We start from the raw sequence: 27,049 nt of genomic DNA on the forward strand, positions 1-27,049 counted from the left end.
ATTGAAATACCTAGAAAGGTGACCTGAATCTTTGGGCCTCTAGAAAGATTTATTACCTCCTCAAGCAGCATCAAACAATTCCATGCGTGCACCACAAATCTATACCAAGTTTGATCAGGATCTACTTTTCCAAATCAGAATTAGCGCTAGAGCAAGCAAGATCAATGATATGGCCGTGAGACAGAGAAGGAACGAACAAACTCACCCCTCTCGCGACCTCCCTGGTAGATGCGCCGCCGCCGCGCACGACAGAGGGAGAAAAACGACTGGTGAAGGGGGAGCGGGGCGACCTTCGAAGGCCGGAGGGAGAGGGCGGCCGGAGTAGGGCGGCGGAGGCCGGAAGGAGAGGGCGGCCGGAGGAGAGAGAGGGCGAGCGGCCCTATGGGGAACAGAGAGGAGTCGTGCGAGAGGGGGGAGCGATCTGGTGCGGGCAGGGGAGATTTTTTTAGTTCTCTTTTAGTGGGCCCGAGGATAACTAACCCAATTAGAACCTCTCCACCGGGCTAGTTTTTTTAGCTGGGTTAGAGCAAACTAGCTCAAACTAACCCCTCTTGTTTCGATAATTTGAGGCTATTTCAACCCAAACTAGCTCTAACTCAGGGATCCAAACAAAGAGGAGTGTTACTGTACATGCTACAGTGTGGACCGTAGCACATTGTTTTTTATGGCCATATCACCACATTGTTTTCTACTGCTGGTTCACTGGGCTACCGTGGTTCGCACTGCTGGTTCACTGGGCTGCCGTGGTTCGCACTCCTCCGACCTGAGTAGTACTCCCTCCGTTCCTAAATATAAGTCTTCGTAGATATTTCACTGTGGACCACATACGGATGTATATAGATGCATTTTATGTGTAGATTCACTCATTTTTCTCCGTATGTGGTCCATAGTGAAATCTCTCCAAAGACTTATATTTAGGAACGGAGGGAGTAGTATAGTACTAGTATATACCGCATCATTCTTTGCTCCTTCTTACTACTCCGACATGTGGGAGAGCCAGCATCCGGGTCGACGTGTCATGCACCAGATTAGAGCGCGGAACGGAAGGGGGGCATCACCCCGGTCGGAGCGCCAGTAATTCATGACTATAGTGAGTGGTCATATCACAAGTCTTTCCAGCAGTAACGCGCCGTCAAATCGCACAGCCCCACTCGCTCACCCTCCTCGCCTCTCTGTCAAACCGCCTACCCGAAAACTGCCGCGCGTACTGCCCGGGAAAAGCCCCGCCCTCAACTTTTAACTACGCGAAAATAGTTCGAGCTTGTTCGTTCTATATAAATACAGTACTTACTGTATGTTTATTCACCCGTGGGGTTGTTCAATGAATGGAGGGGCGGGGAGCACAAGTGAACAATACTGTAGTACTACTAGTAGTAAGTAGGAGTCGTACAGTAGTCACCTTAAATAGAGAGTTTCTTTTCTTTAATGCCACGTACACAAATTGAAACGCTTGTTGTGGAGAGAAAAAAGATAATCACTCCACTATATATGGACGCAGGGGCCTGAGCGCTTGCTTTACTAGGGTTGCTCTCTTCATTCTCTCATCCTCTCCAGATATAAACAAGACAGCGGTAGCGACATTTTCTCTCTGCTCACCGCTGGTCACAGATCCGGCCGGATCCCTTCGGCCGGTGTGTGTAGAGGACTAAAAGGTGCATCGTTCACGCGGTCATCGCCGCCGAGGGAGGAAACCCACAGCTGCCGGAGGGGCCCGATCCTCTGCCCGTGTCGTTCTCTCCGACACAGCGCCGGCTCGGGAGGTCCTCCGACCCTTCTTCCTCCCTGCCGTATTGTCCGCAGATCCGACCTGCCGCCGCCGACATCCCGGCGACCCTCAGGTATAAGTTCTTCGAAAGCGGCCTTGCTCTACTGCCCCAGCTCCCCACGTGTCTGCATGTGCATCTTTTTCTACTCCCATCAGCTCTTCCAAAGCCACCTAAATTTTTAGTATTATTAGAGGTAAAGCTACTTCATGCATTCGAATCTAGGGCTTTGTTCAAACAACGAAGAAAGGGGGGAAAGTTGTAGCATGAATCTAGGACTTGATTCAAAGAGGAAATAATATGGTGAAAGTAGTAGAGACCGGATACCCAACCGGTCTCTTGGTTGAAAAGGGAAATAATGGGAAAACGCAGTACAAACTGGATAAGGAACAGATCTATTATTGGTTGAAAAAAGGATAGAAAGTGGCGGCTGGTGGACAAGTCAACAGAGTATGTCCAGGATTAGATTTGCTGCCATCACATAGTAAAAGGTCTCCAGGATTAGATTTGCTGCCCTCACATAGTAAAAGGTCTCAGGATTAGATTTGCTGCCCTCACATAGTAAAAGGTCTCAGGATTAGATTTGCTGCCCTCACATAGTAAAAGGTCTCCAGGATTAGATTTGCTGCCCTCACATAGTAAAAGGTCTCCAGGATTAGATTTGCTGCCCTCACATAGTAAAAGGTCTCCAGGATTAGATTTGCTGCCCTCACATAGTACAAGGTCTCCAGGATTAGGTTTGCTGCCCTCACATAGCATGAACAAACTCGGCATCACCACTTTATGCCTCCTTGTAGGTACATTGTGCTGATGCGTCCACTGTCGCATGTCCTTATACCAACCTTTTGCTGTTGTTAATGTAAGGGCGCATGTAAAATGAAGCGATCACACTGTTACCTTAGGGACATGTCTAACCAGTGTTATTGTTAATCTAATGCCTCCAGTGATAAGATGCAATTAAACTGTGTTACAAATGGCACTCCTGCTGTTTTCCCCAGTATGATAAGTAAGTTGCTCCTTTACGCTGCTGAGTGTCCTGGTGTCCCCACGGTCCCATGCCCTTAAACCAACTCTTTAGCTGCTGTTGATTTACTGTGTCTGGTAAACAAGCAATGCCACCATTAAAGTAATCCCATATTTGAGGAATCTCATTGTTGATCGTAATGCTTCTGGTAACATGAAGCATTGCTGACGTTTTAAAATTTCTACTGTCCTTGCGTGATTGCCATGAACATAATTAAGATGCTTCTTTTCATTTTGTATATGTTTCGTATATTCTTATTGACCAGCAACTGTTTACTTTCTATCTTTTTGTGCAGATAGGGATATCCATTTCACCTTGTTGCTATTGTGACCTTTTGGTGAACTGCACAAAACACTTTTTTTGGAATGAGTGTCTTGTGCAGTTCAACTAAAATGTCACGTGGGCAACATCTCTCAATTTTGGTGGAACTGCACAAAATGGTGATTGGAGTTTCCAAAATCTCCGTCAAGTTCTGCTGGTAATCTCGTGCAACATTTTATTAGCCTTTGCAAGATGGAGCCGTCACTGTCACCACAATGGCACTTTATTTTAGTGGAACTGCACAAAAGGATAAGAAAATTATAGTTGCACCTTACATGAGCCGGACAGCCAACCTTAATGTTCCTCAATTTTAGTGCAACTACTAAAGAAGAACCTGCCAGCTCACAAGAGCAAGTACTTCTTGCTAGCTGAATGATGCAATCTTTGCTTCATTTCAGGTGAACTGCAGAAAAAGGCGCATGAATTGAATCATGGAACTCCAGGCAGACCTCATCCAAGTAGAGCTGGAGGTTGAGTTCAAGGAGGCCGCTATTAAAGCGAAATCATGCTCTCCTGTCTCCTTGTTTGTGCTGTGCAAACATGCTGTGCAAACAGGAATACTCAACTACAGATGTTGTGACGGTCAAGAGCATTCGCCAAGTTCTTCGATTGTATGACATGGCTAGCCAAGATGGATTTAATCCCGATATTCACTTTATCAAAAGGCTCTAATGGGTTGGTTCTGAATCTTGCAAGCTGGGAATCAGTGAGATGTGTAGGCATCTTTGTTGTACTTATTATTTGAATCTTATTTGTTGGTTCTGAATCTTGCAAGCTGGGAATCAATGAGATGTGTAGGCATCTTTGTTGTACTTATTATTTGGATCTTATTTGTTGGTTCTGAATCTTGCAAGCTGGGAATCAATGAGATGTGTAGGCATCTTTGTTGTACTTATTATTTGGATCTTATTTGTTGGTTCTGAATCTTGCAAGCTGGGAAACACGGCATGATGATGCAGAGGACAACAACCATAACAAACAGTTCAAACTTGGTAGTATTATCTTTGTGAAAGTGCGACAAATGTGCTGATCGTGTGCGTCCTGAGAATAATAATTCTAATTGTTGTGCATGTTGATCCTGTGGCACTGATAGAACGAGCGAATGCATTGCTTGTTTTAAGTATAAATTTCTATTAAAGCTAATTAAATTTAAGTAAAGTGACCACTAACTCCTGTTATTACAGTACCAATACAGACCCGCTCGTGAACCGACGTGTGGCCGAGGGTGCATCTTCTGCCGGGCGTGCAGCGGACGAGGGAGGGGTAGTAACTGTTGTCGCCTGTACACACTCAGCTTACTGTTGAATCCAGTTCCCCAAGAGCTGAAAAACGAACTGCTGCCGCCGCCTACACACTCGTTCACTCGAAGAGACTCCAATGGCGATCCGAGGGGTGAGCCTGCTGGATATGGACTTCAGCAAGGAGTTCCCCTTTGAGTTCGCCGTTCAGTCCTATGGCTGCACCAAGTTGAATGTGATGTACACCAACGATACGGACTCGGTGAAGCTCTGCCTCGCCTCAGTCCTATGGCTGCACCAGGTTCTGGAGCATTCGCCCGTTTCATCGGCAGCGCCGACTGCACCTTCGCTACGGTGGAGAGAAGGAAGAACGCGACGATTCGGCCATCTGGTGCAACAAGCTTGTCGACATCCAGAAGCAATACAAGATCATCAGCAACGGGCAGGAGAAGGACTCCGTGGTTGACCTCGCTGAGACCATCATCGACCCCTGATACGCCAACATGAAAGAAGACGACCTGAACACGTGGGAGGTACCTCTGAATCTAGCCTACATAACCTACGCGGCCAAGGACGCATACGCATGCTACGACATGTACAGGCAGATCTTGGACATGAGGGCGTGTCTGCTTCCCGTAACCGACGAGTACACGGACAGCCGCAGCGTCATGATCAAGCGTGCCAGGAAGGTCTAGATGTTGTACTTTATCTGTTTATAAGCACCTTTATCATCTGAGTGTTTCATGCATTAGCCTATGTGTCGTAATTATCTGTTTTGTCCGAAATATTTCTTTTAAGAACCCATTAACCTGATTGCTTTTTTAGTGGCTATTTGCTTATGTATGTAAACTAGTTCACTTGTCCGTAAAAAAAACTAGTTCACTCGGCTGCCGTGCTTTGAATCTCCTTCCTCCCAACATATTCCCCTCCTCAGGTGGACCCAGCAGGTCTCTGAATTTTCTCCCACTTTCTTTTTCGATGTAAACTGAGTTTTCTCCCAGTACTTTCCCCTAGAACCAACTCAACTGTCCCACGTCTAGCCTAAAAAATAATAATACCCCACGTACTATTAACTCATCAAATTAAAATGATATTTTATTTCGTAAGTTGAAAGTTCTTACAAAATAATAATAATAATTGTTTATATATAACTTGGCAAGTTAACTCCTAGTGATTGCGTACATAAGCTTGCAAAGATTTTACTGACGTGCAATCATGTGTTTATGTTTTTATAACATTTCTCCGTCTAGCCCAACATGATATTTTCACCCAGCCCAGCAAGTCCGCGGATTTCGAGAAAAATGCAAATGGGATTTAAACGGGCTGCATAGATGCTACATCATTGTTTCACCCAGCCCACCAAATGGACTAAAAAACAAATGGACTGGCTGACATGTGGGCCAGTAGGTCGAAGCCTAAGAAGGCGTTGGATTTACATCCAACGGCCGGCATTCTTCTTCAATCTCTCGTCTTCTTCCCCCAGCGCTGCCGGAACCGCCTGCTCCAGCCTTCGGCGTCCAGCGGCGTTGTTTTGCGCTCCTCAGCGAAACGCTACCCCGCCGACGGCCAGGCCATCCCTCCACTCCGCACCTCCTGTTATTCTCTGCCGAGTGTAGGCCCACCCCGCACCCGAACCAGTCAAGTTTCCCACTCCTCTCCGTCTGCGACTCCACTGCCGCGTCTTCCCCATCTCCGGGTCGTTCCAGTCTGGGGCCTCGCCGTCGTCCACCGCCTCGGTGCGCTCGGCGCGGCGTGGTCAACATACGAGAGTCATCGGAAGAGGACTGTACGTGGAGAGCCTGACGGCTGGGACCCACGAGGTCCATGGTCGCACGCAAGGAAAGTTCCTCCTTATTACGCACTGTACGTGCACTGTACGTGGGAAGGGCTTCTGTATTTCGCGAAAAAAACGTTCCCCCCGCTGACAGGTCGGACCCACCAGCTATATCTTCGCACGCAAGGAAGTGCCTCCTTATTACGCACCAAAAAATGAATACCCCCTGCTAGCTGGGACCCACCATAGTGGGTGGCTGACTTGTGGGCCTACTAAGTTGACGAGGACGGAGGGCTTTGTCAACTTAGTCAATATGAACGATTCTAGCTCCAGTGACCGTACGATGTCCATCCAACGGCCATAGTGCTTCTTCAACCTCTGGTCTTCTTGCTCCAGCCGCCCAAAGCAGCGCCGGTCGTGCCGCGTGCTCCTGCCTCTCGTGGCCGGCTGTGATGCCGCGGAGGCCTCACCGCCCCCTACTACTCCCACCGCTGGCCCAGGGTATCCCTCTACTCACCCACACCCCCTGTTATTCTGCGGCGACGGCAGCCTCACGCCGCAGCCGAACCAGTGAACCCTCGTACTCCTCTCCGCGTGGGCATCCACTGCCGCGTCTTCCCCGGCTCCGCGTCGTCCCCTTCCTAGGCCTCGCCGTCGTCCACCGCCTTGGTGCTCTCGGCGGCGTGGTCAATGTGGTCAACGACCGACTTCCATCGGAAGAGTACTGTACGTGGAGAGGCTGACAGCTGGGTCCACGGCCACAGCCCAGTTTTTTTGTGATTTGCCAAGTAAGTCGCTTTGTCAGGCCTGTTGGGCTGCAAATCTTTCAAGACGAGGAGAGCTTCATTCGGTTGTACATTTTTAAAACACATCAAACCGGCAATTAGTTTCAAATATCTTTTTTTCATTTCGAGATTTTAAATTACATTAATTTTTATGCGTGGAGAATTTGTTGGATTTTATATTGATATACATTTATTTTTAAAATCAGTTTGAATGTGAGTCGAAATTTCGGGATTAAAAACAGTTCGGACCGCACCGAAATATGCAAAATTTCGTATAATTTTTTAACCGTGGCCACAATATGGGCTGTAATGCTAACAAAAAGAATATGGGCTCCAAAAAAACCTTAAGAATTAGCAAATGGGCTGTAAATTATTAGAAATAATGGCAGATGGGTTGTATGCTGTTTTCCACAGATTTGAGGCTTTCCTAAAAAAAGGTTGACGCACAAGCAGTGACTGTTGGATGTCCATCGAACGGCCGTCGTGCTTCTTCAATCTCTGCTCTTCCTGCTCCAGCCGCTCAAACAAGCGCCGGCGGGACTGCCTGCTCCCTCCTCCCGCGGCCGGCTGTGCTGCCGCGCAGGCCTCACCGCCCCACCGTACTCCCATCGCTGGCCTAGCCATCCCTCTACTCACCCACACCTGCTGTTATTCTCCGGCGACGGCAGACGAACCAGTAAACCCTCGTACAGTCGTACTCCCCTCCGCGTGGGAAACAACTGCCGAGTCTTCCCTGCCTCCGTGTCGTTCCCTTCCTAGGCCTCGCCGTCGTCCACCGCCCTGGTGCTCTCGGCGCGGCCTGGTCAACGTGGTCAACGACCGACATGCATCTGAAGTGGACTGTACGTGGAGAGGCCGACAGCTGGGTCCACGGCCGCACGCAAGGAAATGCCTCCTTATTACGCGCAAAATAATGATTCCTCCACCTGACATCAGGGACCCACCGAAAGGGCCTCTGTATTTCGCGAAAAAAACGTTACCGCCGCTGACAGCTCGGACCCACCAGCTATATCTTCGCACGCAAGGAAGTGCCTCCTTATTACGCACAAAAAAATGAATACTCCCCCTGTTAGCTGGGACCCAGTATAGTGGCAGGCTGACTTGTGGGCCTACTAAGTTGACGGGGACGGAGGGCTTTGTCAACTTAGTCAATATGCACGATTCTAGCTCCAGTGACCGTACGATGTCCATCCAACGGCCGTAGTGCTTCTTCAACCTCTGGTCTTCTTGCTCCAGCCGCCCAAACCAGCGCCGGTCGTGCCTCGTGCTCCTGCCTCCCGTGGCCGGCTGCGATGCGGCGGAGGCCTCACCGCCCCCTACTACTCCCACCGCTGGCCAGGCCATCCCTCTACTCACCCACACCCCCTGTTATTCTGCGGCGACGGCAGCCTCACACCGCAGCGAACCAGTGAACCCTCGTACTCCTCTACGCGTGGGCATCCACTGCCGCGTCTTCCCCGGCTCCGCGTCGTCCCCTTCCTAGGCCTCGCCGTCGTCCACCGCCCTGGTGCTCTCGGCGCGGCGTGGTCAACGTGGTCAAGGAACGGCTTCCATCGGACGTGGACTGTACGTGGAGAGGCTGACAGCTGGGTCCACGGCCGCAGCAAGGAAGTGCCTCCTTATTACGTGCAAAATAATTATTCCTCCACCTGACAGCGGGGACCCACCGGACGGGCCACCGTATTTCGCGAAAAAAACGTTTGCCCCTGACTGCTGGGACCCACCAGCTACATCTTCGCACGCAAGGAAGTGCGTCCGGGCAAAAAAAACGATTCGCCCCCCTGACTGCTGGGACCCACCAGCTACATCTTCGCAGGCAAGGAAGTGCCTGACAGTCGGGACCCACCTGGTCGAAGCGTACGTAGCGTTGTCATTCTGGTCGCGACGTGTACGTACATATATACTGGTGGATGTAGAGGCGCGCACGTGTCGTAGTAGAGGCGCGTACGTGTCGTAGTAGGGCGGCCAGGGTGCAAGAAGAAAATACGGCCACGTATGTGTACATACGGGCGGGGGTCTCGAACGCCTACTCGCGCATACGTACGGCCAGGGCTCGTGTACATGGCTGGGTCGGAACGGAGAAACAGCATCGTCGTCGTGTTCATGGGGAGGCAACGGAATGCGTCGTGTTCATCGGGAGCACGGAATGCGTCGTGTTCATCGGAGGCAACGGAACGTGTGGGAGCCAACCAGCTGGGTCGGAACGGAATGCGTGGTCGTGTTCATCGGAGGGCTTGGACGGAACAGGCGATGGAAACGAGGCCTGGCGTACGCACAACGGAGGAAACGGACCTCCTACGTTCGGAACGGGGTCCCTGTTGATCGGGAGGGGTGTGGCGTACCGCAAAACGGAGGAAACAGACCTCCTACGGTCGAAACGGGGGTCCTGTTGATCGGGAGGGGTGTGGCGTACTGCAAAACGGACGAAACAGGCCTCCTACGGTCGAAACGGGGGTCCTGTTGATCGGGAGGGGTGTGGCGTACCGCAAAACGGACGAAACGGACCTCCTACGGTCGAAACGGGGGTCCTGTTCATCGGGAGGGGTGTGGCGTACCGCAAAACGGGACTCCACGGGATACTGTTCATCTCCACCGTTGACCTCCTCCAGCCTCCACGGGCTACCGTCGACCTCCTCCAGCCTCCACGGGCCCTGTTCATCCAGCCTCCACCGCGCGCTACTCCACCGGCTACTGTTCAAACCACCCCTCCACCCGTCTACTGTTCATCCAGCCCTCCACACCACGGGGTCCTGTTCAACCACCCCTCCACGGGCACCCCTCCACCGTCTACTGTTCATCCAGCCCTCCACCACACCACGGGGTCCTGTTCATCCAGAGGCAACGCCACCACTCACTGTTCATCAACCCCCCCCAACGCTCACTGTTCATCCCAAGGCAGCATCGATCGGCTTCAGTTAGCAGCAGTAGCGAAGGAATCGCTCGATCGGGTTCAGTTAACAGCCATCGATCGATCGCTCGGGTTCAGTAACGCGTAGCCTGCAGTGCAATCGCTCGGGTTCAGTTAGAGCCCAACGCCTCGCTCGGGTTCAGTTAGAGCCAACGCCTCGCACACACGCGCGTACGTGTACGAGAGAAACGCGCATCGCTCGGCCCCCGACCTCCCACCGTAACCGGGAACTCGCCGAAATTTTCCTCGCCCTCGCTTCTACCACGGTTTTTTTCCGTCATGGACGGCCCAAAGAATGTCATGCAGCTGCGTCTCCGGCCCGCCCGGGACGAAAAGCCCATTTTCTGTCATGATTTTTTGTCATAGAAGTAGGAGCCCACCACATCTATGATGATACCGGGTTTTGTCACAATTATCGTCATAGAAGTGTCATATGTATGACAGAAAAAAAGTTCGTTCGGCCCAAAATGTCACGGATGTGTCTTTTATTTGTAGTAACTACCGGCGGCCACATACTCCGCTTCGATGGACGAGAGAGACACACAACTTTGCTTCTTAGAAGACCAACTCACCAAAGAGCAACCAAGGAATTGGCACCCTCTGGAAGTTGACTTCCTATCCACTTTGTCTCCCGCCCAATCAGAGTCTGAATAGCCTACAAGGTTGAAGCTTGCTCCTCTTCGGTACCATAAGCCAAAGTTTGGGGTATGAGCCAAATATCGAAAGATTCGCTTGAACGCCACATGGTGGCTTTCCTTAGGTGCAGCTTGAAACCATGCACAAATTCCCACACTCAACATGATATCCGGTCTAGATGCACAAAGGTAAAGCAAGGAGCCAATCATGGAGCGATATACCTTTTGATCCACCACTTTACCATTGGGATATATGTCAAGTTGGCACTTTACGGGCATTGGTGTGGAAGCCGGCTTGACATCACTTAGCTTGAATCTCTTGAGCATGTCTTGAGTGTAATTGGCTTGGTTGATGAAGGTCCCTTCTCTTCTTTGCTTGATTTCAAACCCGAGAAAGAACTTCAACTCTCCCATCATGGACATCTTGAACTTTGAGGTCATGAGAGCCGCAAACTCCTCATTGAAATCTTTGTTAGGGGAACCAAAGATAATATCATCAACATATAGTTGGCATACAAAAAACTCCCCTTTGACCTTCTTGGTAAAAAGAGTGGGGTCGATTTTCCCAATTTCAAACCCACGATCTTGCAACAACTCGGTAAGGTGCTCATACCACACACATGGGGCTTATTTAAGGCCATATAGCGCCTTATCGAGTTGGTACACATGATCGGGAAAATAGGGATCCTCGAACCCCGGGGGTTGTTTGACATACACCAACTCATTAATAGGACCATTAAGAAAAGCACTCTTCACATCCATTTGTTGCAACTTAAAGTTATGATGAGAAGCATAAGCAATCAACAAACAAATGGATTCAAGGCGAGCAACGGAAGCAAAGGTTTCATCGATACCCTCTACTTGGGAGTAGCCTTGTGCTACAATCTTTCCTTGTTGCGAATGATGGTCCAATGAGCATCTTGCTTGTTCTTGAAAATCCACTTGGTTCCAATGACATTGTGGTTCCCCGAAGGCCTTGGCGCCAATCTCCACACCTTGTTATACTCGAAGTTGTTGAGTTCTTCAGGCATGGCATTGAGCCAATCCGAATCTTCGAGCGCCTCATAGACCTTTTGGGGTTCAACACAAGAGACAAACGCGTGATGTTCACAATAGTTTGCTAATTTTCTACGAGTGCTTACCCCCTTTCTTAGGCTTCCAACCACATTCTCCATGAGATGACCTTTGGTGTTGAGCTTGGAAGCAATCTTCGCGGCACGACGCTCTAATTCCTCCTCGGATGTGGAAGGAGGAGGGTTAACTTGATTATCTTGAGTGCCGTCTTGAGCTTGTTCTAGATCTTGAGGTTGCTCTGATCTTGAACTTGCTCGAGGGGGAGAACTTGACCTTGGGCATCACTTGGTGGTTCAACACCATCTTGAGGTTGATCTTGCCCTTGATCTTGTTCATGAGGTTGAGGGCCTTCACTTTGTTCTTCGGAAGCGTGTGGGTCTTGGGTTGGTGATGGTTCCACTTGAGTGGAATATTATCCTTCTCCTTCGGCCACAAGGGGTTCCTCAATGGGTAGGATAAACCAACACCCATTCTTCTTATGGCTTGCGGAGAAATTTCATCACCTACATCACAAGTACCACTTTGCTCCACATGGGAGCCGTTATTCTCATCAAACTCCACATTACACGTCTCCTCAATAAGTCACGCGGACTTATTGAGGACACGGTAAGCATGAGAGTTTGTAGCATAACCAACAAATATGCCCTCATGAGCTCTAGCCTCAAATTTAGACAAACGAACACCTTTCTTGAGAATGAAACACTTACACCCGAACACCCGGAAAGTACTTGAGGTTGGGCTTGTTACGGGTGAGTATCTCATATGGAGTTTTGTTCAAGCCTTTGCGGAGATAGAGCCGATTGGATGCATGGCATGCTGTGTTGATGGCTTCAGCCCAAAAGTTGTATGGATACTTGAACTCCGCCATCATGGTCCTTGCCGCATCCATCAACGTCCGGTTCTTCCTCTCCGAGACACCATTTTGTTGAGGGGTATACGGAGCAGCATATTGATGCTTGATCCCCTCATCACTAAGAAACTCATCCAAGGTATAGTTCTTGAATTCGGTGCCGTTGTCACTTCTATTGTCAAGATCTTTGCATCATGTTGACGTTGAGCTTCATTTGCAAAGTCGATGACGGTTTGTTGAGTCTCACTCTTCCTCTTGAAGAAAAATACCCAAGTGTACCTTGAATAATCATCCGCAATCACCAAGCAATACTTTCTACCTCCAAGACTATCAAAGGATGGAGGCCCAAAGAGATCCATGTGAAGGAGATCCAAGGGTCTCTTCGAGTATATGATAGTCATGGGAGGGTGAGCCTTTTCATGAAGCTTTCCTTCGATACAAGCACTGCAAGCACGATCTTTGGCAAAACTAACATTTGTTAGTCCACGGACATGGTCCCCCTTGAGAAGACTTTGCAAAGATCTCATATTGACATGGGCTAAACGGCGATGCCAAAGCCATCCCACGTCAACTTTAGCCATTAGGCATGTCGCGGTCTTAGTGGGTCGCTCCGAAAAGTTAATCACATAGAGTCCGTTCTCGACATGCCCAACAAAGGCTACTTTAAAAGTCTTGCTCCACAAGAGGGCCACGGTATCAATATCAAACAAAGTGGCATAGCCCATGAGTGCAAGTTGACGAACGGAAAGTAAATTGTATGCAAGGGACTCAACAAGCATGACTTTATCGATAGTGAGATCATGAGAAATGACAACCTTGCCAAGTCCCAATACCTTAGAAGACGAGGCATCACCCCACTCGACATTGGTGGGCATAGATGGAATCTTGTGCACGTCCACCACCAAGTCCTTGCTTCCGGTCATATGATTTGTTGCTCCACTATCGAGCAACCATGACCCCCCACCGGAATCAAACACCTACAAGAGATCAATGCTTAGTTTTAGGTACCCATTTTGTAATGGGTCCTTTGATGTTAGTAACAAGGGTCTTAGGGACCCCAAATAGACCATTCAATGTACTCATAAGGAGAACCAACAAACTTAGCATAAACATGCCCATCACTAGCATGGCACAACACATAAGAAGGGTTAAAGTCGCCGGCTTTGTTGGAAGGGGTGGCATTGCCCTTCTTGACACCACCACCCTTCACATTGTTCTTCTTCTCCTTGTAAGCAACCTCTCCCTCCTTCACAAAAGTTTGCTTGAGAGGAGGAGGTCGTTTGGCCTTGTCATTCTTGTTCTTATTCTTGGACTTGGGTGCGAAACCAATTGCCTCCTTGGCCACAACTTCCTTTTGATTGCTCAAAAGGTCGTTGAGGTTCTTATCACCTTGTATGCAAGACACAAGGCCTTTCTCAAGTTGCTCCTTCAACTTTGCATTCTCCTCCACAAGATGCACATGCTCACAATATGGGTTAGTAGCATTTGCATTATCAATTAATACCATATGAGGAAAGGTGGCTTTATCCTTGGTTAGCTTCACTTGGAGTTGATCATGAGACTCTTTAAGATTAGCGTGAGTACCCTTCAAGGCCTTGTGAGCCTTGTCGAGTATATCAAACTCCTCCTTAAGTCTAACAAGATCAACCCTAAGTTTGGCCTTCTCGGAATTTAGCACACGAGATACGACAAGAGCATGGTCAAGATCTTTCTTCAATTTAGCATGGGTCATCGTTGTGTGACTCCTCAAGAGCCAAACGATGACCACGCTCTTCCTCAAGCGCATTAGAGATATCCGATATCTCATCGGCATAGTCCCGACTATGCCCTCCATCTTAGAGATGGTTTCTTCGTGAGCCTCGATCATGTCATTGGCTTCACCAAGTTGTTCCAGGAGAGCAACAAAGTGCTTCTTGGATTTACCCTTGAGCTTAGTCATAAAAGACTCAAATTCATTCATCTCTCATTAGACCCCTCATTTTCATCAATGCAATCCGTCAAGGAGGGATTAGTAATGATGGTGGTTTTGATGTTGGGGGTACCTTGTTAGTGGCTTTAGCCATGAGGCACTTGGCGGTGATGTTCTCGTTGGGTGAATGGAAGAGAGACACCCGGGGAGTTGTGGCAATGGCAACAGAGGCCATGGCCATTGCTTCTCCATCTTCATCATCATCGTCATCCTCATTGGTATTCTTCTTGGACCACTAACCCTCGAGTAGGAGTCTTCTTGGTGAAGTTGCTCTTGTTTGGGAAGGACTTGGCTTTGTCTTTTCGAATGAGCTTGCCACCATTGTCTTCCCGCTTCTCGTAAGGACAATCCACAAAAAAGTGACTCACATTGCCACAATTGTAACAAGTTTTCACTCGTTGCTTGACCTTGAACCCACTTGAATTGTTCTTGTTGAAATTGGGCCTTGTGTTCTTCTTGCTCCAAAATTGCCTTGAAGCAAGAGCCATGTGCTCATGATAAGCATATTTCGTATCTTCGGGGTTGCTCTCCTCTTCTTCCTCTTCGTCCTCCTCTTCCAAACTAGACTTGGCCTTCAAGGCAAGGTTGGGCTTCTTTGCTCTTTGAGAATGCAACACCGCATTGTCGACGGTCTTGTCCAAGATCCTCATAGCCATAAACTCATCCAACACTTCACTTGAGGACAAGGTGTGGAAGTCCGGCCTTTGACAGATGACGGAGGACATGGCCTTGTGGTAAGGCATCATGGCCTTGAGGAACTTGCTTGATCCAATTGTCATCCGTATCCTTGCTCCCATGATCTCGGAGTGAGACCGCGAGAGTGGTTAATATCCGGTAAAGCTCACGAGGTTCTTCATCTTCATTCATTGCAAACTCATCGGCTTCATCTTGCACCACTTCATAGTTGGAGCGTTGAATGCTTGTGCTTCCCTTGTAAAGGGAAACAACATGGTGCCATGCTTCCTTGGCCACGGTGAAAGGTCGGAGATGTGGAGATCTTCGGGATGGAATAGCATCTTGGATGATGAAGAGAGCATTCTCATTGAATTGATGATCCACAGCTTCTCTAGGGGTGAAGTTGCTTCGGGTCATGTGGATAGAAACCTTCTCCAATGATTCTCCAACAGGTTAGTATTCACATGATTTAAATGACGCTTGAAAGCGATACACCCAAGAATCAAAATCCTCATTTTTCACAATCTTAGGAGGAGAACCGGCATGATTTAAATGAGTAGAGGGAATCAGTCCTCCGTAAGTATGGAGGTTCCACATGGGCATAGATGCCGGTGCCATTTCTACCACTAGTAAAGGACCCTTTTCACTATTAGCTTCCCCCTTGTCGGAGTTAGCATCCGTCACCTTGTTAGTGGGATCACCCACTATCATTGGCGAGTAGATAGTTTAAGTCCTTCTAAGAATTTAGTTAAACATGCTTTCAACCTCGGTCATCATGGAGGTTTTCAATGTGTCCAAGGCCACATTGAACTCCTCACGAGAGACCGCGGTTCCCCCATCGGCCGTAGACGAGAACAGATTCACACCGGAGTGCTCTTCCCCACCGTCTACGGTGTCAACCATACTCTTCGGACGGCAAAATCCTTAATAAAGAGACGAGGCTCTGATACCAATTGAAAGGATCGATATAGTTGACTAGAGGGGGGTGAAAAGGCAACTAACAATTTTTAGCTTTTCTTTACCAATTTAAACTTTGCATCAAAGTAGGTTGTCTAGATATGCAACTAGGTGAGCAACCTATATGATGCAACAACAACAAGCACACAAGAAAGCAAAGGATGCAACACAATGTAAGCTTGCACAAGTAAAGGTACAAGATAACCAAGAGTGGAGCCGGTGAAGACGAGGATATGTTACCGAAGTTCCTTCCCTTTGAGAGGAAGTACGTCTCCGTTGGAGCAGTGTGGAGGCACAATGCTCCCCAAGAAGCCACTAGGGTCACCGTATTCTCCTCACGCCCTCACACAATGCGAGATGCCGTGATTCCACTATTGGTGCCCTTGGAGGCGGCGACCGGACCTTTACAAACAAGGTTGGGGCAATCTCCACAACTTAATTGGAGGCTCCCAACGACACCACGAAACTTCTGCACAATGGAATATGGCTCCGCGGTGACCTCAACCGTCTAGGGTGCTCAAACACCCAAGAGTAACAAGATCCGCAAGGGATTAGTGGGGGGAATCAAATTTCTCTTGGTGGAAGTGTAGATCGGGGCCTTCTCAACGAATCCCTAGAAAATCAACAAGTTTGATTGGCTAGGGAGAGAGATTGGGCGAAAATGGAGCTTAGAGCAACAATGGAGCTTAGGGATGGAAGAGGTAGTCAACTCAGAGAAGAAGACTCACCTTATATAGTGATAGGACAAATCCAACCGTTATCCACTTACTCAGCCTGCGACGTGCGGTACTACCGCACCAGACATGCGGTACTACCGCAAGGGCCAGCGGTACTACCGCGGGGCACTGCGGTACTACCGTATGCGCGTCAGGTGCTAGACCAGCCCTGATGCATGGAAGCAAAGAGCGGTAGAACCGCCGGAGCGGTACTACCGCTCCACCTTGCGGTACTATCGCAAGGCAGGGTTTGTCTGGGCTGGGAAGGCACAGACGGATAAAAATACATCCGTGGCTACTTCCGCTGAGAAACGATCTGTGCAAAAATCCGACGTGGTACTACCGCAAACCTGGAGCGGTACTACCGCGTAGGGCGCGGATGTAAAAAATTACATCCACCCCTACTTCCGCTCGTGCTGTTGTGCCCGGCCTGAGGCCACGGTACTACCGCGCCCGTGGAGCGGTACTACCACAAGGGCCTGCAGTACTACCGCGTCCCTGGCCGGTACTACCGTGGGCCTCTGCGGTACTACTGCTCCCATGAGCAGTACTACCGCACGCCACAGCACAAACAACACTAGGAGTCCTTCATTTTGCAGAGACACGGATAAACGGTGGTTGCTCCAAAGAGCCAAAGGAAAGGTGGTGCAAAAGGAACAGACGTGTACGTGATGATTCCACCCATACCTTTCCAAAGCGGACCTCCTCTTAATAGTACGGCTTTTCTACGACTCAAATCTACCGAAAAGAAACATAGGGAAAACTCTGTCTGCACTAGACTCCGAGGGGCAACGAATCGTCTTGTGCCTAAACATGAGATATCTGAAATGCTCAATGCACACGATTAGTCCGCAAATGCACTGTCATCAATCACCAAAACCACTTAGGGATAAATATGCCCTTACACTCTGTTTGTCTATGTATTCACACATGTACTAAGTTTCCGGTTAATACAATTCTAGCATGAATAATAAACATTTATCATGATATAAGGAAATATAAATAACAACTTTATTATTGCCTCTAGGGCATATTTCCTTCAGGGTCTTGTCCATCACATCATTCTCCTAATGATGTGATCCCGCTATCAAATGACAACTCATGTCCATGGTTAGGAAACCTTAACCATCTTTGTTCAACGAGCTAGTCTAGTAGAGGCTCACTAGGGACACGGTGTTTGTTTATGTATTCACACATATATTAAGGTTTCCGATCAATACGATTCTAGCATGAATAATAAACCTTTATCATGAATAAGGAAATATAAAATAACATTTTTATTATTGCCTCTAGGGCATATTTCCTTCAATGGGGAAGTGAGGAAGCCACTCACCACATAGATTCACTTGTGCTTATTCTATATATCGTCATTCGTGGTTATAGTTTATGATTGTTTAGTAAATTGTCTATCTATGGTGAGTCTAATGCATGTTGTCCAATTTAAGGGCCTAGGTAACATGATCTAAGGACCTACGCAGGTAACACATATTGTTTAGCGAATCTGTGAACTTCAGGTGGCAAATGAAGATAACGGTCTCACAACCTTAATTGTGGAGACGACCATGTATGGCAACATCGAAGCAGGACTATAGGGAAGAGCGAATCTAGTATGGAGGAGTTCGAGCATTCAAGGGTGGTCCACCTACCGAACAAACAATCTACGTATTAGAACCACGATACAAAGTAGCTAGTATTACCGTCGTAATGGCACACTTGATGTAAACCATGATGCGAAGTTTCCCCGCGCCTAATCTCCCTATTGTAGAAAACAACTTTTTATTTTTCAGTCGTTTACTTCCCGTTTACTCAAGTCATTATTATTCTCTCAACCACAATCAATCTTCTCCACCACTTTCGTATATTTGGTCCAAAGGACAATAATACCATTTGCAGATTTTCACACTATTATTTCACATAAGACCGGTGATAACTTGTGCGTGACCAAAACATCACTCATAATACTCTCCTCTGTTGAAACGATAACTATTGAGATATTTACACAGAGGTGGTACGCTACCCTGTGTGTCTTGCAGTCCACCAAGACTCCAGGAAGAAAAAGTAGCGCATGGTAAGCCGCCGCGGCTTGGGTCCCAAAAAGGCTACTACGCGCTGCAGTTTCACTTCCCAGGGCTCACGGCCGGCTAGTGAACTGGTCGGAGATGGGGAAGACATATCAAGGGAAACGACCGCCGCCACGAGCGTGATGATGGCTAGGTTAAGAAAAACTAGTCCACCATATTTTTTTTGCGGAGAAAACTTTCAATCTATTCATCTCAATCATGGTAGTACAACGAGCATCAGAAATAATAAAAATTACATCCAGATCCATAGACCATCGAAGTGAGCTGAAGACGCGCAACCATTATCGCCCTTCCCTCGCCGAAGCCCAGTAAAACTTAGTTTAGTTGAAATATGTTTAAAATGTAAAGATCTTCGTTCGGTTTAGATGAAAATCATCCGTGTTGAAATGCATGCGGGCGATGATCGGCTCCCCTGTCACCGTCCGTGGACGGATACATTTTAAGATGGTGGCGTGTTGCGTGGGGAGGGGGCGGCAGGAAGAGCACGTAGAAGAAGAAAACTAGCTCCCCTTCTCTTAACGAGCCGGCACGATAACCACAGCTCCGCGTCACCTAGGATACTCCCCGCTCCCCCATTTCTTGCAGAAGTATGCCGCGCCACTTAGGGAAGAAAAGCATATTGGGCCTGGCGAACTCGGTCAAGCAGAGGCTGAAAAGCACCCAGCACTAGTGCGGTTCGGTGGTATATACCTTGTTGCGCCTTTGTGAAACCACGATAGATCCTTTGCTCCCATGATGAACTGCAGACACATCACACGTGTGACGTGTCCTTTCCCTTGATGAATTGCTTGCGAGGGTTTTCTTTAAAAAAAATCAGCATATACCATGACAAAATCTAGAGGTACGGTTGGCGCAGAATCATGCCGACGCCAACAGGTACGAACTCAAATTACATCGTCAAGCAAGATACAGGAGGGATTCAGCTCTCCTAGGCACAAGCCTCTGACGTTGGTATTTGTAAACACACAAGCATAAAAATGGTTCTCCAGAGAGTGGATGTACTAGTATTTTGGAGAAACGCCGAACTGGGGGAACCGAAGCATGTCTAAGTGCTGCACTTCCACCTGGACGAGGGCACGCAGTTCAGGTACCGGCACCAGTGGCAGCCGTCGTTGCCGTTCTTTCCCTTGAAGAGCATCGCCAGGCCGACCACAAACCTGCATCACAAGTCACCCCCGTCAGGTTTCAACCAGTTCAGGTTCTTTTTTCCGTTCTTCTTGCCGTTCTTGCTAAAACAAAGTGAATGAAATCGGACTACACCTTCCTAGTAGTGTGTCGTGTCTTGGGATAGAGTGGAGAGACTTACCCAACCAGCAGCAAGAGCAGTGCAGCGCCCCACAGAGCATACTGGTACGTCTTGTACTTTGGGGGTTGATCGGTCTGGGGCAGCTCATGCCGCTCCATCCAACCAAATTGAGGCCTTGCCAGCAGCACAAACCCAAAAAGAAACCCAGATACGAACCCACCAATATGCGCAAAATTATCGGCATGCGGTAGTATCCCGATCGCCAGATTGATTGCAATTATGAACAGAAGAGTTGTGATGGCTGCTGCCTGCAAGAGAAAACCAGCTCAAACTTGCATCGAAACAGTGCAACAAAGTACTCCCTCCGTATCAAAATATACGACGTTATTTTTACACCATGACAGCGTCAAGAAACGTCTTATATTTTGATACGGAGGAAGTATTATACTAGTATCTCTATTCTGCTGACCTTGTTGGAATAAATGGTCCAGTTCATAATAAGCTCAGAGAGCATAGAGCCAAGCAGGCCAAACAAAGCTCCAGAGGCACCGACAGAGATGTAGTGACTACGTAAGAACAGTGCAGACAGCACACTTCCACCAAAGCCAGATAGCAGGTAGATGATCCCAATGCGGACTTGCAAGTGCGTAAACTGAAGTCAGTGCACAGGAATTTACTCCGCGGTAACACAAAGGTAAATACAGCCTATGCGCAAATCCAAATTAATGAAACTCGTCGACACAAGGAAAAGAAACAATTCTACAAAGATCATTGACATTACTGTTCATTGTTCTCAAATAAAGACCAGGAAGCCAAATCTTTATCAGATTTGTGAAACCAATGGCCTTTGTGCAGTAATGCTGGGAAATTTGCATGTATATATATCAAAGGGAATTTGGTCCCCAGGCCTTAGAACCAGATATCTGTAAATATCTCCACAACTCTTTCCTTCTGATATGCAAATGCGGTATAACTGCTCCCTAAAAATATTTATCAAGGGAACTCCCAGGCGCTGGGCAAGACTGCTGGAGCAAATTGCAACCAACGTCTTCAATGCTTGGAGCAGCTGGTCACCATGTATACCAAGATTGACGGCAGGATGAGGTGGCAGGGCATATATGTTTAGAGGCGTTTTGCTTAGCTTAGTTTCAGGACAGCAAGTTGTGTAACAGTTTGATGGGCATGAAAAGCCCCAAAGTAGTCTGCAAGGCTAATGTGATGTTGCTGGTCACTTTTGGGCGGTTTGATGTGTTCTGGCAGTTAAACCCACGTACCTTGTTTCGTATTAATACAAGTCGAAGGAAACCCCTTCTATAAAAATTATTTAGCAACTACTACCTCCATAAAGAATATAAGAGCGTTTATATCACTACTTTAGTGATCTAAACGCTCTTATATTTCTTTACAGAGGGAGTAGTACATAGCTAGTGGCTCCAACACAAAGGCGAGGCACGGAATCTAACATACCGAACTACTTAGTTCAGATTGACATCAGTTTCCACAAGTACTACATGTACCAATGCATAACCAGCTCAGAGGATTACAATGCTTAAACCATGAAGTACATCGAGAGAGAAAAATATAAGACTAGTGTCAGAAGCAGATAACAGTCAACCAAGGTATCTCAATTAAGAAAGATTGACATGCGGCAAAAATGAAAAAAATGAACCAATTCAGTACTTCAGTGAAGCTTACCAAAGCCAAATTGCTGTTCAAGGCGGATTCCTATGAATAGCAAGCTCATCATGTTGACAATCAAGTGAATTAGGCCAGCATGGAGCCAGATACAGCTGAATAGGCGCCACCATTGGTGTTGATGAACAACTTTGGCCCAGTCAAGAGCTCCCATCTTCTCCAAACTGCAAAATGGGGTATGCACTCTTTAGGACATTGAGTCCCTTTATTTCCAACATTTTCAAGATGAACAAAACTATACCATGCCAATCCTAACCAACGTATCCCTGATTCCGGATGCCATGCTATTATCAATTAGTATAATATATTAAAAGCACAATAAAACAGAAAAAAAAGAAATATTTCTGAAATTCTCACCAAAAAGAAAATCATCCATCCATTTATCCACTAGAATATTGTAACATAACCACTAGATCTTCATAATTGCACTTAGATTATGTGGACTTGCACTTTTTAAACATGGTGGCATATACAAAATTACCGCTTGATGGACTATGGGCCTTTTATCATTGTCCAGGACGCGAAGAATTAGGTGTGCAAGCAATTTGTGTGTGCCCGAGATCATGTACTCACGGAAAAAATGAAAACGGTGTGCATACCCTAAACAAAACTAAAAGCAGTGTGCATATCCTAAATGGAATTAAAAAAGCGTGCACTTGTTGGAATTTGATAGGATGTCGGGTTAGACAAAGCAAGGAAGAAAAGAAACTAGATATAACACTTGAGTTGGATTTTGGAGTAAGATGCATTCCACTTCTTTTTAGACAGCAAGAATACAAAATGCATTGCAATTGATTGAGTGTCATTGAAACCTTAAACATGTTACTGAACCGACTTGAAGGAAATAAGTGCAAACTTTTGGGCAGGACTACCAATGGACTTAAGATGAAAGGTCGTGAGAGCATCTACTCATAAGAACTTTTGAATCTTTTGAGAAAACACATGAAACTTCATCTTAGTATGACATGTTAAATTGCAAATTTTGGTGCAAAATATGACCGTATGCTTTGTGTACCAAAAATTACAAATTGGTAGCCTGGGCAGTGAATAGTATGCTAACATGAATAATTTGTCAATCTAGAAATAGGTTTACATGATAATCTAATTTCAACTACTGATGATAAAAATCTCAACTCCAGGTAATATCACATACTATAAATTAACGATCGAATGGGTTGCAATAAAAAAAATTCCACACTGATATAATATCATGTGCATGTGTAAATGACTAGCCATATAAGTATGTATAAACGATCAGTGTACTGATTAAACTCACACATAAACAATACTTCTGATCACGTTCTAATGTTGTTATAAGTAAGAAATTAGTGCATACTTATGCGAGTTCCAAACATTAAAGATGATTAAAGACGTTTACTAGTTTGCGCAGGACACCATGATGTATATATAATGGAAGCACATTACTCCCTCCGTCCGAAAATACTTGTCGGAGGAATGGATGTATCTAGTCATATTTTAGTTTTAGATGCATCCATTTTTATCCATTTGTGCGACAAGTATTTCCGGACGCAGGGAGTACAACAGAAAAAGATAGATATGCCAGTTGATTTGATGTTCATGTAAGTAACATGACATATGTGTATACGAGTGCAACAAATAAATTGGGTATAGACATTTCCCATGCATTTGAGCAGGCCACATGTGATAGAATTAATAAAGTACAACGGATAAAACAACATTTTTTATTCCAGTTCAATGAGAGAAGAGAAGAAGTCCACGCCTAACACTATCTTAGATTGCAGGAGGCAATATAAATATGAAAGTCAATGTGGTCAACATACATATGGCAGTGTACCTACCATAGATATGATTATTTTGAGGGATATCCTATGATTTTAATTTGCCAGCAAGTGGCGTATCCACGAGAAAACGAATGCTGATAAAGATACCTTGCTAACTCTGTGTACCATATTCTTTTTTGTTTAATATAATTTGAAGTACTAGTTAGATCAGCTACTGTTTTCCGTCAAACAAATAAATAAAAGATACCTTTGTAAAATCGAATTGTTCCAGGTATTTTGCATTGCTCCACAACTAAATCAAATTGCTTCACTGGAAATAGTTTGCAAAAGATTACGTTTAAAAAAACTTACAAAAGATGATGGTTTTTTTTTTTGAACCGGGCTTTACCCCTTTCCATTACAAATGAACGGAAATTCATCAGTTCCGGAAACATCCAGGGAGAGAGGAAAGAGGAAAAGCGAGTTCAGGCACTGCCAGGAAACCCACCGCATTCGCCCGACATCGTGACGAATGCTATGGGGATGATGGTGTTTAATCGCCAGTTTAGCAGTAGTAATGCAGATCTAATTAGTCAACATTGCCCGATCTCCCCCATTTCCAGACTAGCAGCTAAAAATTGCGATGAGTGCACCTCTAACTTTGACTAGCGGTGACACAGAAATCTCGCCAAACTGAAATCCCACAGTAAACCCAGCAGAAACCCCCAACTTGTGCTGCAACCACTCCGCTCACAAAATTCCCCACTTTTGATTTCGAAATTAAACTGCAAGAGCCTGAATGCTATGAACCATGAGTGTGAGACGTACGTGGCCGAAGAGGGGCCGAGGAGCGGGTTCTCGCGCAGCGGCTGGAAGGAGAACTGGCGGAGGAATCCGGCGACGCAGCGCGCGTCGCCGCCGAGGGGGCTCCCGTGTCGGGGGCAGTCGTTGAGGTACATCTCGACGGCGAAGACCGAGACGCAGGCGCCGAGCACGGTGGGCACGAGCCACGGCCACCACTGGCGCTCGTCGTAGCCGGTGCCGGTGCCGTACGAAGCGTACTGCTGGTACCCCGCGCCGGCGCGGCCCGCCTTCCCCTCGCCGCTGCCGCTGCCGCTCGCCATGGCCCCTAAGGCGCGCGCGAAGTCTAGCTAGCTAGGGTTGCCCCCCTCGCTGGCGCTCCGTGGCCTGTAGTTATAGCAGCGGCCGCGGGCGGTGGAGGGGAAGCGGCGACGTACGAGCTGTAGTGTGTGGGAGTGTAGGAGAGTAGTGGAAGGTGGTTGGCGTCGCGCGCGGCTTGGCTTGGAAGCGAGGAGGGGGGTGATAAATGGTGGGGAGTGAGGTGAGGTGGCCGCCGCGCCGACAGTCAGTGTGGCCGTGAGACGCACTGGCGCGTCGGGACCGTGGGCCGTGGCGCGGCGCGGGCGTGCCGGCGACAGTCTCGGGTTATGGATTGGTTAGCTAGCAAGCTACTGTAAACTCGACGGTTAAGCAGCTAGTAATGCTTATCCTTGGGAGACAACCGCAGAGAGTTGATTTGAACTGGACGGTACGCAATCTTTCTAATCGAATACTCCTACGCATCAAGATGTGTGACGTTCGTAATACAAGATGCGCAAGACGGCACGCAGCCTCAGCTCACGTGTTGCACATTTGCACTTGCGAGAACCAGAGGGAGGACATGAGGGAGAGGTTTTGTGCAACACTTGCTTTCATTGATTACAATGCTTACACGTATATGCAGGTACATAGCTCAACTAACTCACACAGAGAACAGCCGTAAGAATAGGTCAGCACTAATGCCACTATCTACACACGCACCTACTCCCTCCGTTTCAAATTACTCGTCGCAGAAATGGATGTATTTAGAACTAAAATACATCTAAATACATCCATACCCGCGACAAGTAATTCGGAACGGAGGGAGTACACACGTCCGCTAACAGCTCTCTTCCGCGTCAGCTGCAGCCAGCCGTACTTACACCAACCTCTTTTCGCCGATCTGGCAATGTGATTCAGTTTCATGGTTGCTCGTCTTGAAATGAGAACTCTGCCGTGTACTTCTTGTATGTTGTGGGAATTGCACGATGTACTATTACTTAGGTGCAAACGCACGTATACATGATGTACAACGGTGGACCACGACCTCAACTATGCAAGGCAATTAGAAGGTGGATATGCACAACACAATCACCCCTCCCCCCCCCCCCCCCCCGCGCAGTCGAAGCGGCACCGCTGCTGACGCAAAGACTGGACCGGAACTCCTTAGATGACGCCATAGGCAAGCCCTTGGTCATGATATCGGCAAATTGTTGAAAAGTAGGAACATCTAGAACACGAATATGGCCAAGAACCACCTGTTCCCGAACAAAATGAATATCTAACTCAATATGCTTGGTCCGACGATGATGAACCGGATTAGCGGAGAGGTAGACCGCTGAGACGTTGTCACAGTAGACCACCGTAGCACGGTCGACAGGACAAAAGAGCTCCTGAAGCAGCTGGCGAAGCCACGAACACTCGGCGACGAAGTTGGCCACAGCGCGATACTAGGCTGTCGCTTGGACGACCACAAGATGAGCGAGGGTCCAAGGAAGACACAGTAGCCCGAGGTGGAGCGACGAGTGTCAGGGCAGCCCGCCCAGTCGACATCGGAGTAGGCGGTGAGGGCGGCGTTGGTGGAGGCGTGGAGCGTGATGCCAAGGTCCATAGTGCCACAGACATAGTGGAGAATCCGCTTGACAGCGGCCCAGTGAACGTCCCGAGGAGCATGCATATGAAGACACACCTGCTGGACAGCATACTGGATCTCCGGTCGAGTCGGAGTGAGGTACTGGAGAGCACCAATAATAGACCGGTAAAACGCAACATCCGAAGCAGGAGAACCATTCGTGGCAGAGAGCTTGGCCTTTGTATCAACAGGCGTAGCAGCGGGCTTGCAGTTAAGCATGCCAGCACGCTCCAGGAGCTCATGAGCATACTTCCGCTGATGAAGGAAGAAGCCATCCGGACGTCGCACCACCTCAACACCGAGGAAGTACTGTAAAGGACCCAAGTCCTTGATGGCGAACTCAGCGCGAAGACGAGCAGTGAGCTGACTGAGAAGACCAGCTGTACATGCCGTCAGGATGATGTTGTCGACATAAAGCAGCAAGTATTCCGTGTCGGAGCCCTGGTGATAGACAAAGAGCGATGCGTCCGAGCGGGTAGAGAGAAACCCGAGCTGGTGCAGAAACGCCGCGATGCGCTGGTACCAAGCGCGAGGGGCCTGCTTGAGTCCGTACAAGGACCGCGAAAGCAGGCACACGTGGTCGGGAAGTGTTGGATCAACAAACCCCGTGGGTTGCTGACAGAAGACCTGCTCCTCGAGGTGACCGTGAAGGAAGGCGTTGGAGACGTCCATCTGGTGCACCGGCCAGGCACGGGAGACCGCAAGGTGGAGAACCGTGCGAATCGTGCCGGGCTTAACAACCGGAGCGAAGGTGTCGGTGAAGTCGATGCCCACACGGTGCCGAAAACCACGAACAACCCAGCGCGCTTTATAGCGGTCGAGGGTACCATCAGGACGGAGCTTGTGTTTGAAGACCCACTATCCG

The 27,049-nt window shown here is 48.0% G+C and overlaps 1 protein-coding gene across 1 annotated transcript; it reads right to left on the reverse strand.

Annotated features, from left to right (window-relative positions):
- Nucleotides 1-19,546: 19,546 nt before the first annotated feature.
- On the reverse strand, nucleotides 19,547-24,806 carry LOC123165333 (RHOMBOID-like protein 3). The gene is made up of 5 exons (XM_044582963.1): nucleotides 24,282-24,806; nucleotides 21,712-21,875; nucleotides 20,486-20,652; nucleotides 20,077-20,324; nucleotides 19,547-19,927 (listed from the first exon to the last, which is right to left on the reverse strand). Exons 1-5 carry the CDS (start codon nucleotides 24,575-24,577, stop codon nucleotides 19,816-19,818), a joined length of 987 nt encoding a protein of 328 aa, XP_044438898.1. The 5' UTR covers nucleotides 24,578-24,806; the 3' UTR covers nucleotides 19,547-19,815.
- Nucleotides 24,807-27,049: the final 2,243 nt, after the last annotated feature.

This window comes from Triticum aestivum, chromosome 7D (assembly GCF_018294505.1).
Source record: "Triticum aestivum cultivar Chinese Spring chromosome 7D, IWGSC CS RefSeq v2.1, whole genome shotgun sequence".
In the NCBI taxonomy this organism is placed as follows: domain Eukaryota; kingdom Viridiplantae; phylum Streptophyta; class Magnoliopsida; order Poales; family Poaceae; genus Triticum; species Triticum aestivum.

What these genes read in the sequence shown, in the direction of transcription:
- LOC123165333 (XM_044582963.1), bottom strand. Translation starts at nt 24,577, where the DNA reads ATGGCGAGCGGCAGCGGCAGCGGCGAGGGGAAGGCGGGCCGCGCCGGC. An exon ending in CTCGGCCCCTCTTCGGCCAC is followed by an intron (nt 21,876 to 24,281) that starts GTACGTCTCACA and finishes CCCATTTTGCAG; the next exon opens with TTTGGAGAAGATGGGAGCTC. An exon ending in GGACCATTTATTCCAACAAG is followed by an intron (nt 20,325 to 20,485) that starts GTCAGCAGAATA and finishes TTTCTCTTGCAG; the next exon opens with GCAGCAGCCATCACAACTCT.